Genomic DNA, 15,050 nt, shown 5'->3' with positions numbered 1-15,050 from the left:
TAATGGCCTTCATGTCATCCAAAAATTTTCCATTTATTTATTTTAATCTTTTGTGATTTATTTTTGTCTGAACAATGAAAATAAAAGGAGCACACGGCATTCTTGGAACTGGGGGGAGGAGGTAAAAAAAAAAGAGGAAAAGTTACCATGTTGACCTGCCGGTAGAGCCGCGGTGAAAAAGGTGAATTCCGAGATTTTGGGTCGGGTTGGTTCCGAGAATGAGGTGGTGCAATGTGAGTGTGATTGGTGCGTGGATGACACGTGGCGGTGAATGGCGGTCGGTGTGTAGAGAAGTTGTTTGGTCAAAATGTTCGAGCTGGTTTTTCTGGCAGCTAAATTTAGAGACACAGTTTTTTGTGTCAGAGAAGCTGTTTGATTCTCCGAACAAGTTTAAATTGGCAAAACTTGCATTCACGAGTTTCATGCAACACATGTCTTACAGTTTTTAACATTATGTGAGTAGTAGATTGACGCACATATTCCATACAACGGTTGCATTAAAATTAAAATTCGAAAGGCAAAGGGTTTTGTAGCTCAATTGAGCATTTATTCTATATTCGAGATTCTAAGTTAGACAACTTCTCTGTTTTTTAATATCGCTTGTATTAATTAAAAATAGAAAATAAGGCAACAAAAGAGGGGAAGAAAAAGTAAATAAAATGATCCGTGCAAATCTTTTTGTAGATTATATAGCCTAGTTTCATAACAGAAAACAGTAATATAGGAATGTTTGTGCAGACAATTTTGCAATCATTATATGTACAAATAAACTGATGGCATCATTCCTTTTGTGCGTTGTGTAAAGCCAAATTCTACCAATTCATTATTCTTTTACTTACAAATAAACATCATTTTTTTTCTTTTTATTATGATTAAAAGGAGGTTTAGAGCCTGATGACGAGAGGAAGGGAATTGAACTATTATTCTAGATGTTAGATAAGAGCTTAATTACTATTGTTAGGAACCCTGCAAAAGAGGTTAAAAAGCTTCCATTTTGATGGATAAATATGGATAGATTTGGTATAAATTTGCCCTTTTAACAGTTCCTCCACAGAAAAGTTGGTATGCTTGCCATTCATTTATGGGTCAGCAACAGTCAATTCTGACCCAAAATAAAAATAAAAATAAAAATAAAAGAAAAGGTAAAAACAACCATTCCAAAAAACCAAAAAAACAAAAAGTTACTATTATGTATGAAAGGTCGTCCAAAACCAGTTAATTAGGTGGGGTGGTCCACACAATAATCCAGCCAAATGGATAAGTGCCAGATGTGCTTGACCAATTCTATTCGTTAGAGGCTCACTCTAAATTTGCACAACGAATTTATAGTCAACTCACTACAACCAGAAAGGATGAAAAGGGAAAATCGCTTTGCACACTTACATATATTAAGCCTAGCAGCCATATGACTCTTTTGACTTAGCTGCCTCGTGTGTATGACTTTGACATTCTATCTAACCTATGTTGAGGAGCCAAAATCCCATTAGGATTATGCTAACATCAGTCTTCAACGATCGAGTTGATGACTGTGAACTATTAATGCATTCACGTGTTACAGTAATAGTATGCTAGTTTTAGTTTCCTATTAGAGAGTGTGTAATTACAGACGGTTAATATATGTCTCGTTTGGAAGAGCCATAATTATTTATAAGAAATAACACCTTTCACATATTTTTCTATATAATTATTTTATGTGATTTTAAACGATTAAGAGAAGAAAATCACTTAAAACCACTTAAAATAATTTTTCATAAAAATAAGTATTGGTCTATCCAAAACCACTCATAAACGAGCCTATATTCATATCATAAATTGCTTGTGCAGGACTGATGCTAAGTTGCTAACACTGACATTAATGATTGTTTGCATCTTCACTTCAGCATAAACATTGGTTTTTCTAAAGTTCACATACGTCAGAATCCACAATCTCAATTTACTGTGGAAAGCTTAAAGCAAAGCAAATGCACACTTTGGTGGATTCCCACTCCCTCATGGCACCTAGGAAGATCGAACTCCAATGGAATTTCTTTCCTCTAATATAAATTCCCAAAAAAAAAAAAAAAAAAAACAAAAAGTAAAGGCATACTTTTCTTTTTAATTTTTTAATGTTTACCAAACAGCATTCACTTTTGGCCCTCAAATATCGGACCATGGTAGTTGGTAGACTTTTTAGCCAAAAGACTCACGACCACATAGCACTTGCCTTGCACCCAAGAAAGGTTCCACAAAGTGTAATTGGCAATTTAGCTTTTTATAGGTTCCACGAAACCTATTGCCACAAATTACACTTCTTTTCAAGTATACAAAATGTCGTTCAAAGCAGGATCACATTTTATAACTGCTGCTGCTGCTGCACTTTAACATAAAGCATTAAGCATGCAGAAGCTATTTACATCTTATCTTATGTACCCAAAATCATAGAGTATCATGAAACTGCATGACCTTCAAATATTATGGATATAATAAACCCCGGATACGACAAAACTCTCAACTCAAAATGCCACCTATACCGCGAACGAACCGTGACATGACAAAGGATCAAAGTTGTAGTAATTGCTGGCCCCAAGGAGTGACTATCTCATCCTCAAAGACAGTGATCCTATTGAATTGTTCTTTATCTAATCTAATGATCTTAAGCTGATAGGTTAGCTTCTTCAAGACGCCTGGTAAGCCCTCCACTGGAAGGCCTGAAATTTTTTTCAAATGAAATTTATAATTAGATGAAAGGAGGAAAGGAAATATGTTGTTGTGTCTGTATCAAGTGAAATGCACTTACAATCCACATAGAACTTTAATGGTGTCATAGAAAAACCACTGCAAGGTAACAACAGGTCCGACAAGTGTAATTCGAACAGGAAGACTTCTAGTAAATAGATTAACGAGCCCGATGTTCTTCACAGCCTGGAGATAAGATATAAAGCCAATGCAATTGATGCTTTTTCCTTCAATTACTAGAAATAAACCAAAGAAAAGCTTAGTTCAAAGGGTTACCTGCATCACATTGTCAGCCTTTTTGTTGTATAGAGAGGAAACAATGTTGTCTGCAGGGTTAGAAATAACAGTACCAACAGCTCCTGCTGCATAGGCCGCTAAACATGTCACACCAAGCTGTTGGGGTCTTGAGCAATCTTCTTTTCTTCTTTGCATAACTTTCTGATAAATCAGATCCACTGAGTGCTCAAACGTCGTGAACATTATCATCGAGACTGTGAAGAACAGTATTCACATCAGAAAAGTTAATAAATATTTGTATCAATTTCACAGCACATACTAATCTTCAGTCTCTACTGAATGCTTGATGACGATAGCTGAGAACAGATAGCAACTTTCTCATGATAAATGCCAGAAAGCATGTAGCTGATCCTTGGATCGGGCACGACACAAGTAGCACCCTGATCATGACCATACACATTATGCTACTCTACGCAACCACAGGCTATAATTTTTCATTCTCAAAGGTAACTGCCAAAAACCTTATGTTTTCCTGTTCTGAACAGATGCAGGACTATTCCTGATTTCACATTTCCGATCATAGCACTTAACCAAAATGAGTACAAATAGAGTAGGAAGGTTTGGTCAAGGGCAAATGATCACCTTGGGGTTTTGAGTGAGGGGAAAAACATAACTAATCAAATAGCAATGCGTGATATCAAGTAGCCTTTTGCTCACATTCCTATATTACTAAGTACGATTATTTGGTGGAATTGGGAAAAAAAAAAAAATGCAAGGTTCTGTATGCAAAATCTCACAGGATAATCAACAAGCAATAGAAGATACAAAAGAAGTGAACGATTCTATGAGGAAATAACCACGGTACTACATGCTAGCAACAATGCTGCTCTAGCAATGTTGATATATCCAAAAACCACCCTGCTTTAAACTACTATTTGACAGATATCACCATTGGATTTTACAGTGAAACTAATCCATTATTGAAGTGGGAGATGACATGAACCTCAAAACTGCATTATCTGTTCACTATGCTGGAAAAACAGGACAGCATACCACACCCTTGAAATTCTAATGTGACAAACCACCCAATATATTTTTTAATTCATAGCCATAGATCCTACCAAGCAAGCAAATGAAAATTTTAAAAATGCAGAGATAGAGATATTACATGGAAGATTTCGACCCCAAAGTGGGAAAAGTCCTTTGTAAAAGCTGCAGTGTAGATAAGCTGATAAGGATTGAGAAATTAAAAGGAGAAGAATGATCAAATTTTTTGGGTAACTTACCCAGCTAGCCCTTCGGTTGCATATAGTTTTGGAAACCCATCAACCAAGCCCTTTGCAAAGTAAGGCTGTGTTTGAACTCGGACTTTGACGGCTTCAAAAGGACAGAGAGCCACATCAGCAAATACTTGAGCAGATGCACTGCTGAGAAAGAATATGGTACTCCTGTTATGATCTTTCAATACATCAGAGTAAAGCTTCTTAAAGTATTCGTAGAGACCAAATCTGCAGCCCCCTTGAACACCATATCCGAAAAGTTTCCCAGACCAACCTCTCCAAAGAGAAGAAGGGCCTTGTTCTTTCCAAAGAATAGAAAACCCTGAAGCCATCTTGTTATATTTGATTGGATTTACCTAAAGTGTACAAGTTACATTATTAGAGCATTCTTAAGAAGAATTATGTCCTCGACTGTCAAAAGAGAAACTAATTTATATAAGAGATAAAAATATGGAAGACAAATCCCTTGAAACATGAATATGCAGTAGCAGAAATGGCAGTTGAAACGAATACAAGGAAATCAAAGCAACTACATGAAATTTTTTCACTGGAAAGAGAACAGAAATTTGTATCTGATAGTTAGTTCTATTGATCTGTGATTCATGCCATGTGATGCATAACTACTTCTATTCTTTTTGGCAGTCGAGGACATGACAACTTCTATTCCCCGCACCCTCATTCCCTTTCTGGCAACTTCTATTCTTTAGATACATGACCACTTTATCTATAAAGGCAGGGACAGGGTTTTGACACACTAAAACAAAACTTTAAACTTAGTGTCCTACTACTGCAAATAGTTACCTAATTTGTCATGCCAATCCTTGCATTTAGTACCAATTCATCACAAACTACCCCCAAGACCCACAATAAATAAACAAAGAATAAAACCACCACAGTGGCTAATGTATTATTAATAAAAATTGGTCAGACATCCGGTGGCATTCACCTTTACTTGACAAATATAAGACTGGAGTAGTGAGAAAAAAATAATAATATCAAACTCTTGTGCAAAGTAAATTAAGCATGAACCTTTCGTGCAAACATCCAACAGAGTATGTATTGGAAAAAAAGAACATATGGAAAAAAAAAAGACATCCAACACAATAACAAAAAGAAGGAATCAGGGAAATGAATGACAACCATGACGAACAGGACAACAGTTATAAGGACATAAACCCTAAACCCATGAACAATACTCGATCAGCTGAAGATCCTTTCATTGCTAAAAATTCTTCCACTTCCACAAACAAATAGTAAGAAATGTCAGACAAAGTAACAAAACCCTCCAAACCCTTGTCATCAATGGCAAAGTTCTCATCTTGAACACAGATACCACTACCCAAGCACCCGAGAGAAATGGTAAACAGTAAACAAGCAAATATGTTGGTTAACAAAAAAAACCGAGAAAAGATCAACGAAACTTAACCAAGAAAACGAACCTGCATATTAACTTTCAAGACATCAAGAGGCGTGATTGCAAGATGGGTAGTGCCAGCACTGAGCATTCCTCCAACAGTGCAGAGCCCATAATATGCAGGTGAAAATTCCTCACACAGCCTCCCTTCAACCTTTCTCATGATCTTTCCTTGTTCCCAAATTCTACTTCCAATCTCAAATAATCACATTCCTACAAGCTCCAGGGCCAAGTGGACCAAAACCCATTTCATAGAGTCTTCGGTTGGAGCCAAATGTCAAATAGCGGCTCTGCCAACGGATACAAATCAAAGGCAAATAGAGAGAGAGAGAGAGAGAGAGAGAGAGAGAGAGAGAGAAAGAGAGGGGCGCAGCTTCCTTGGTAGTTGCTACAAGCTAGGGCGTTGGAGAATAAAGGAGGTTCTTGGTGTTACGTGGCGGTGGAGATTTGAACAAAAAAGTTCGATGCCATGGACGATTTCTCTTGCTAGCTATACGTCCACGTTTACGGTTCCAACTATATGGCTTTGCTTTAATTAAACTCTCACAACTAATCAAACCCTTGCCCTTTATTGCGTGACCCATAAGTTGCTCGTGAACGAATTAGTTGGACTTTTTGGAGTTTTTAGACCAACACATTCCAACAAATTGGGAACAATAGTCATTACAATTTTTTTGCATACCGCATATGTATATAGCCGGTAATTGGCATTCAACACGGACACAATCTAATGAATTTTCTAAAATAAAATGATGAATCTGTTAATCTAATAGATATATTTGTATTCGCATATGCTATTCCCTCACCTCTTCCTCCTCTCTCTTCCCTCTCAACCCCCTTCCTTTTCCTTCTCCATTTCCTCATAGGGATTGGAGTTTTGGTTTGTGATGAGACTTTTTGCTTGTTCTGTTTTTAGTTCTTCTGTTTCTAGTTGCAGGCAAAGGTGGCGGAACCCACGTCAGTGGGGTAGCATCGGTTGCTATGCTGGTTTGTACTGTAGTTGATGTTGAAGCAGTCACCGCGAAACACCATTGTCGCCGTGATTTAGTTGTCTCTTTTAGTCCATATACACATGATTTTGGCTCTAGTTTAGAGTTTGAAGTTACAATAATGGAAGTTGTCGTTTTGTGTGGGCTCGGGTTTAGCTAGTACGACACTAAGGATTTAGTCGGTATGGCGTTATGGGTCTCTTTGGTTGCTGAAAAGGATATGGAGCAGTGATTCTATTTCTTTATTTGTTTTAGTCTATTATTACTCTTTTAGGAGTTTGTTTTATTTTATTTTAATTCTCAAGAACTCTTTAGGAGTTTGCTATATTTTGTATTTTAATTTTCAACTGCGATATGAATTTGTCATTTATATCGTTACACAGTGGATCTATATTATTAGTCTCAGTACAGACATTGCTGAATCAAAGGTTTGAATATTTGTTGGTTTAGACATAATTCTCTCCAAATCAAATCAATTTATTTAGTCACTAGAGATATTGTACCGATTTCAGTACTTTTGTGACTTTGTACTTGTTCAATTTCATCAATAAATACTATCGATTATTCTATATAAAAAAAGGCTATAATTGTGTCTGCATATAAAGCAAGTTCTCATTGTAGAAAACGCAATTTATATGGACATGTTTTATATTCACTTCTCATTTATTTATTATGCAATTATACCCAAAAAAATTAGGTCATTTGACCGCCTCCTCATGTTACATAATTGTGTATGTAGCGAATTGGTTTGCTTCACTCTTAGGATTCGTTTGGGAGTAATTCTAAAGAGGTAAATAATCACTTTTATGGAGAAGCGCATTGAGGGTGCTTCTTTTTAGAATAATTTAAAATCATTTTAGTGATTTTATGAATAAGTACGTGGGAGGTGCTTTTTCTCATAAGTGATCCAGAATCACTCTCAAACACACCTTTATTTTCATTGAAAGTGTCAATTCTAATATCAAAATAACAAAAATTAATTCACTAAATGACCACAAGAAGCATTGACCCAAGACTAACTAAATATCATTATCACACCGTACCACTAGACTAGACATGCTTTCTTGAAAAATTTCAAGACCAGTCCTTGTCTTATGACCACACTCCTTCACATGCTTATCACGTGTCCACACCTCATGTATTTTCCTAATAGTTAATTTTTACGAGAAAAACGTTATATACACTTGTAGTATGTAAAAATCTTCCGTTGGTTGCAATTTCGTTAAGGTGCCGGGACATAAGATGTTAGGAAGAATTTATGTACCAAAATAGGATTTGGGTCTAGCCCAATGGGCTTAGATACTAAAAATCTTATGATTTAGAGCCTGCCTGGTGTTGTCTTTAGTCTTAGACCCGTATAGTTTTTCCTTCTCCGATTGAAACAGTTAGGAGAAGATCAATATGCTATGAGAGCCCAACTTCTTGTTTTTTGTTCTCATATTGAAGAAGGTTCTTTCTTTGATTTTTTGTTTTTAATGTCATATTCATAATAGACAGGGTCATGATCACTCACATGCCCAACAAGCAAAATGGTACAAAATGGGGTTATCTTTCTTGGTCCCCTTTATGCATCCACTTTGAATAATATTTTTGGCCACATGGCATGCCCCTAGTTTACAATTTTCCTGCCGAACGGTCATTGTTCATGTGCCCTTCTTGTTTCTGTGCTAATTTATATCAATGATTAAAAAAAAAAAAATTTAATTACATAAAAAGGATAGTTAACTTGAAAAGACAAAAGAAAGGAGGGATAATTTTATTAATTGGATTTTTTCTTCTTAAGCAAAAAAGTGTCGGTAAGAGTTTGTTAATGATTATAAGAAGAGTCAATGGTTTCTAACCTAGTGAAAAAGGGCCTTGACTTGTAGACAAGAGGTTTCAAGTTCGGATTCTTATGACATCTTGGTTGTGTGTGTGTGACAAACCCTCATTCCCTGTAGTTTAAACTATCGTATGTTAAAAAAAAAAAAAATCAATATCCTTTTCTTTTATGTTGATTAACAATCTCCAATGCAATTAGGTTAAATAAGTTACCATTAGTTAGGATAAATATATTTATATTTGAAATTCCATGAAGAACTAGTAATCCCATGCAATCTGTTAGAAGAAAATCTATGATTTGAACCATGACCAACAAAATATAATCATATAATTGACACTAGATGATGAAATCATATATCAAAATAAATAAGGGAGATTTACAATAATACCCAATATAGGAGTTCAAATTATAAAAAAAACCCTATATGAAATAGACTTTAAAAACACACCCAAAGTCTATTAACAACATAACAAAAGGGCTTTTAACTTCTTTCAAATTACAAAACTGCCATTGATTTCTTAAAACAAACCCAACCCAAAAATCTCATAAAAAATTCCAAAATACTCAATAAGGCATCAAATTAATTTAATAATTAAAATTAAATTCAATAGGGCCATCTATCGTTTTTTATATATTTATTTTGGGTTTGTTTATAAAAATTAAACAGTGTAAGATTTATTTATAATTTTAGTGCTAAAAATGAGTATATAACTAAATATCTCAATAAATAATTGAAAGCCACAATCTCCCTACCACATCAATCACAGGACCCACACACAAGTGGGGCTTGCAAATTCTTAGTAAACTTGACAGACCAACCATGGAATAAACCCAACAACTTGTTGGGTGCAATAAATAATTGAAAGCCACAATCTCCCTACCACATCAATCACAGGACCCACACACAAGTGGGGCTTGCAAATTCTTAGTAAACTTGACAGACCAACCATGGAATAAACCCAACAACTTGTTGGGTGCAATTGTACAAATCCTTCACTCATGAATTGATGCACCAACAAAAAGGTAAATACAAAACAAACAAAAAAAACCAGCCTAATTAATGGAAAAAAAAAAAAGCAAATATATATATATATATATATATATATATATATATATAAAGGGTCCCAAGACAAGGAAAAGAAAAAGTAGGGAAATATGACAAGCACAAAATAAAAAATAAAAAATAAATGAAAAAAGATACCTTTGAGCCTAACTAAAGCAAGGGACGCGGTGATCCCTGCTTATTGGAACTGTACTAGTGCTGGATTCCTAGTCCGCTAGTTGTATTCCATTACAACAAAGGTCATGCTCACTGTCATTCATACGAATCCGATTCAATTTATTTCACCTTTCAAATCATTGCTTTATTTGATTGGTTTTTTTTTTTTAATTTTTTAAATACTATATAAAGAGAGAGTTTCTTTCATACATAATTTCACGGTACCACGAGAATTCAAATTGAAGACAACTAAGTTAGACCCGTTGGCTTTATTTATTATTTTTAATTCAATACAAAAGTGATTGAATCACACACAAACAGGGACTCTAATATGCTTTGGTTCAGTGCTTATATATTTAGTTTTGCCAAATCGCCAACATGGTCTTGCGTTTTTGCTTTGTTTATTTGTTCATAGTTTTTGTCCATTAGGTAATAATGACATTAATGGAAATTTGGAATATTCAAGCGCTGAGCTGGGTTGGTGCTGTGTTGTGCTGAGCTTGCTGGCTAAAAGTTAAGGATTTTCCTTTTGGTACCAAAATTTCATTTTTAGCAAATTCTTAAGTATTTTATTTTTCTATTGGGTTTGTTTAACCTACCTAAGGAGTCGGCCTTGGCCTGGCTACTTGGTTAAGTTTTCCATTCTCTGAAAACCCATTTCAGACACTCTCCTGCATTGCTGCTCAAGAAAACAGAGCAACTCTATTCATTGGGTGTGTGAAAATTGGAAAATAAAGTTGAGTTCTTTTTAGAAAAATTCGAAAAGGGCCAAATTACAGATTGTGAAAGATGACGGAACACGTAACAGCAGTCTGATCAGGGAGAGTGACGTGCAAGGCTAAGAGAGGAGGACAAGGGCAGGTGTCCAACAGTCACCGCTCTGTTTCCAGAAGGGCTTACCTCTGTTCCTCTTGGGTACTTCTGCTTTACCACCTTTTCTCTTGTCGAATAAGATCGTTTGTTTTTCTCAAATAATTTGCGTTTCGTTGTCTTGGAAAGTATAAAAAGAAAAAAAGGGAAGAAAATATCATCAACTAGGACTCAAAGTCTCAAACTTTTGACGGCGTGATTGCATTTACAGACAGCACACCACTCACCCATCAAACGCCTATGTTTCAGGTAAACCTTCATCACCTTTGTTTTTTGTTTGTTTGTTTTCTATTGGGTTGGGTTGCTTATGTGTGCGCTTCTGTTTGAGTTTTGGCTTGTTTTATAAATGGTATTTAGCTTTTGATCCAGTGGTCTTATAACACCTTAACCTCAATGACCTATGCTTCTCTCCTTCGTACTGATAGTGGATCATTTTTTTGCCAGGATTGTTGAACTGGGTGATCAAGAACGGGTTCAAATCATTGATCTTTGATCTGGGTTTTTGGTTTTTTGATTGGATTGGTTAATTACTGGTGAGACTTGCTTAAGAGGGTAGCAATCGATTTTGGGTTTTGAGTGGAAGATGAGTGGAGCTGTGCTTGTGGCTGTTGCTGCTGCTATTGGTAATTTATTGCAAGGATGGGACAACGCTACTATCGCAGGTAAATCTACTCTTTCAACTCGTACTTGGAGAGTATCAATAGCTTTATGTCTGCCTTTTTTCAACATTGAAAGTTTATTCTTTTAGATTGGGAACAACAGTCAACTTAGATGCTTTGAAGATTTGCTTCTTTAGCTTTGTTTCGATTGTTAATCAAAAGTTTACTTCATGCCTGGCCTTGGAATTTACTTCATTGGTAGTCCATGATTCTCCTTTAAGTTAAGAATATGTGATTTTTGCCACCGAATTACATTTTGAATAACCTTTTCTGTTTTTGCTGCAGCGTCTGTTTTGTACATAAAGAAGGAATTCAAATTAGAAAGTGAGCCCGCTGTGGAAGGGCTGATAGTGGCCATGTCACTTATAGGGGCAACTTTGATTACAACATGCTCTGGAGCCATAGCAGACTGGCTAGGCCGCCGTCCTGTGCTTATAATCTCTTCTGTCCTATACTTCCTTAGTGGTATTGTAATGCTGTGGGCTCCCAATGTTTATATCCTTCTCTTGGCAAGGCTTTTAGATGGATTTGGAATTGGTTTAGTAGTTACCTTGGTTCCGCTTTATATATCTGAGACAGCACCACCTGAAATAAGGGGATCGTTGAATACCCTTCCCCAGTTCACTGGCTCAGGGGGAATGTTTTTGTCATATTGCATGGTTTTTGGGATGTCGTTAACAAAGTCACCAAGCTGGAGGTTGATGCTTGGGGTTCTTTCTATTCCTTCTCTTGTTTATTTTGCATTGACTGTATTTTTCTTGCCTGAGTCTCCACGATGGCTTGTAAGTAAGGGGCGGATGCTTGAGGCCAAGCACGTTTTACAGAGGCTGCGTGGCAGAGAAGATGTCTCTGGTTAGTCATTTTGTTTTGAATTTATCTATGAATAATTGGTCACTGCTGTGATACAGAAATTGATTTATTCTCTCTTATTTGCATGGAATGAACCTTTTTGCTCAAGTAGTTTGTGCTTTTTCCCTCTTTCTCACTTTAGACTGCATCATCTGGCGAGGGTAGCGATTTGTTAGTAGGAAAGTATGTATTATTGCTCATGGGTTATTTTTTGGGCTATTTGATCCTCTGGTCATAGAGTTTGGGAGACAAAGTTGTAGAAATCAAGACGCTTTTCACTTATAGCCTTATATGGGCAGAAAAGCGTACTCAATACTGTCACTTTTTGCTTCACTAAAAGAACTGTTTTATTTACAATGTTGCATTGTTTGAATGGTATTGATCCTTCTAAGATCAACAGGTGAGATGGCTTTACTTGTTGAGGGTCTTGGAGTTGGGGGTGAAACATCTTTTGAGGAGTACATAATTGGCCCAGCCGATGACATTGCTGATGACCATGATTTATCTGCTGAAAAGGATAAAATCAAATTATATGGGCCTGAACGAGGTCAATCCTGGGTTGCCAGACCTGTGACTGATCAAAGCACTATTGGACTTGTGTCTCGGCATGCAAGCATGGTAAACCAAAGTGGGCTTGTTGATCCTCTCGTCTCTCTCTTTGGCAGTGTACATGAGAAGCTCCCTGATACAGGAAGCATGCGAAGTATGCTTTTCCCACACTTTGGCAGCATGTTCAGCGTGGGAGGGAATCAGGCTAGACAAGAAGAGTGGGATGAGGAGAGCCTCGCCAGAGAAGGAGATGATTACGCATCTGATGCAGTTGGTGGTGATTCTGATGACAATTTGCACAGCCCATTGATATCACGTCAGACAACGAGCCTTGAAAAGGACCTGGGCCCACCTCCCCATGGGAGCCTTGCTAGCATGAGAAACAACAGTCTCATTGGTGGAGAAGGAGCTGGTAGCACCGGGATTGGTGGCGGTTGGCAACTGGCATGGAAATGGTCTGAGAGAGAAGGCCAGGATGGACACAAGGAAGGAGGATTCAAAAGAATTTATTTGCACCAGGAGGGTGTCCCTGCATCTCGCCGTGGATCTATTGTTTCGGTTCCTGGTGGTGATGCAGCGACAGATGGTGAGTTCATCCAGGCCGCTGCCTTGGTGAGTCAACCCGCTCTTTATTCCAAAGAGCTTATGAATCAGCATCCAGTTGGACCAGCAATGATTCACCCATCTGCAGCTACTGCAAAAGGGCCAATTTGGAGTGATCTTTTCGAACCAGGAGTCAAGCATGCTTTGGTTGTTGGGGTTGGACTGCAGATACTTCAGCAGGTAATAATTAATATTTACTGAAAAACCTCTAGAGTTATGCTTGTGACCAATTTTACTTGGCCGGTCATGTTTGCACTTCTTATATCTTTTGAAAAAAAATGCAGTTCTCTGGGATAAACGGGGTTCTCTACTACACTCCACAAATTCTTGAGCAGGCAGGTGTTGGAGTGCTTCTTTCAAACATGGGCATTAGTTCAGCTTCTGCATCTCTGCTTATCAGTGCAATAACAACCTTGTTGATGCTTCCTAGTATAGCTGTTGCCATGAGGCTCATGGATATCTCTGGCAGAAGGTAAATTATTATTGTTTTTCTGGTTATATCTTTGGCATCTTGGCTGAATGGACACGTTGTTTGAATTAACATGGCCCTGACAAGTTTTGGGGCTCTTTCTTTTTAACATTTATTAACTTCATATGAATATCTTGTGGATAAAATCCCCGCAGGGTAAGATGTCAATCATCATTCAGAATGCTTTTAAGTCAATATTAACTTTATGTATCACAATAATCACAATACAGGAGTTTGCTGCTCACCACAATCCCAATCTTGATAGCATCTCTTGTCATCCTGGTCCTTGGAAGTCTTGTGAATATGGGCAGCGTTGTGAATGCATCAGTTTCGACTGTTAGTGTTGTGCTCTACTTCTGTTTCTTTGTTATGGGGTTTGGGCCAGTCCCCAACATACTCTGCGCAGAAATCTTCCCCACCCGAGTTCGAGGCCTCTGCATTGCCATATGTGCCCTCGCGTTTTGGATTGGTGACATCATTGTCACCTACTCACTTCCTGTGATGCTCAAATCTGTTGGTCTTGGTGGCGTTTTTGGCATGTACGCGGTTGTGTGCGTCATAGCTTGGGTTTTTGTTTTCTTGAAAGTTCCAGAGACCAAAGGCATGCCCCTTGAAGTGATTATCGAGTTCTTCTCCGTTGGTGCAAAGCAGGCTGCAGCTGCCAAGAACAATTGACTTGGTCCTTGGTGGACTAAAATTTTTGATGGCTGTTTTATCGTCCTGGTTTTGCTTCAAATTTACTTTTTCTTTAGTTGTTTGTAATTGGTACAATCGGTCCCCGTAGAAAGGCTCATGTATAATTATCCCTCATTTGTTATACCTGATATAAATAACTTCAAGAGCTTTTGGGTACCATGTGTTCGGAATGAAATTTGTGGGATTACTCCATAGCAAAGGGCTTGTTTTACTCAATCCCAATTTCGACATGAAATTTTAAGCATGTCCAGTGATGATTCTTATCTTCTTATTCTTGTTGTGAACGGTTCCTAATCTGACTGGCAGGAACAATCTCAATCTCAAAGAAAGTAAATAAAAAAATGGGATACACACGAAGAAGGCAATTAAATTTCCTGAAAACAAAGGGGGTAAAAGAATGTTTGCTAGTTTGATCCCACATATCTCCACTTCTGTATTCAACCCACCTTCTGAATGAGTTCAAATCCTCTGTTTTTGTATTTTATGTCCTGATGCCAACGAGTGAATCTTAAACGCACAAAGGAAATGAGGAACCAAGTACAAAGTTTTCAACTGAAGATCATGTTCAGTGGCTGACCATTTTGATGTAAGATCAGCAAATTAACAGAACCAGATACAGTTCCCACATTTTTTCTGTGGTAAAAATGAAACTTGCAAAGAAAATGTTGTAGCCCTTCTT

General features: G+C 37.2%; 2 protein-coding genes across 2 annotated transcripts; one reads left to right on the top strand and one right to left on the bottom strand.

Annotated features, from left to right (window-relative positions):
- Positions 1-2,420: 2,420 nt before the first annotated feature.
- Positions 2,421-6,202, bottom strand: LOC117637584 (mitochondrial phosphate carrier protein 1, mitochondrial). Its single transcript, XM_034372515.1, has 6 exons — positions 5,672-6,202; positions 4,239-4,588; positions 4,121-4,164; positions 2,992-3,206; positions 2,777-2,901; positions 2,421-2,687 (listed from the first exon to the last, which is right to left on the bottom strand). The coding sequence occupies exons 1-6, from the start codon at positions 5,807-5,809 to the stop codon at positions 2,633-2,635; spliced, it is 927 nt and encodes a 308-aa protein (XP_034228406.1). The 5' UTR covers positions 5,810-6,202; the 3' UTR covers positions 2,421-2,632.
- A 4,047-nt stretch (positions 6,203-10,249) lies between these two features.
- On the top strand, positions 10,250-14,599 carry LOC117636820 (monosaccharide-sensing protein 2-like). The gene is made up of 7 exons (XM_034371499.1): positions 10,250-10,591; positions 10,676-10,795; positions 10,991-11,208; positions 11,491-12,057; positions 12,455-13,386; positions 13,491-13,678; positions 13,906-14,599. The coding sequence occupies exons 3-7, from the start codon at positions 11,130-11,132 to the stop codon at positions 14,348-14,350; spliced, it is 2,211 nt and encodes a 736-aa protein (XP_034227390.1). The 5' UTR covers positions 10,250-10,591; positions 10,676-10,795; positions 10,991-11,129; the 3' UTR covers positions 14,351-14,599.
- Positions 14,600-15,050: the final 451 nt, after the last annotated feature.

This window comes from Prunus dulcis, chromosome 8 (assembly GCF_902201215.1).
Source record: "Prunus dulcis chromosome 8, ALMONDv2, whole genome shotgun sequence".
Lineage (NCBI taxonomy): Eukaryota > Viridiplantae > Streptophyta > Magnoliopsida > Rosales > Rosaceae > Prunus > Prunus dulcis.
This window is presented reverse-complemented; position numbering and strand designations above follow the sequence as displayed.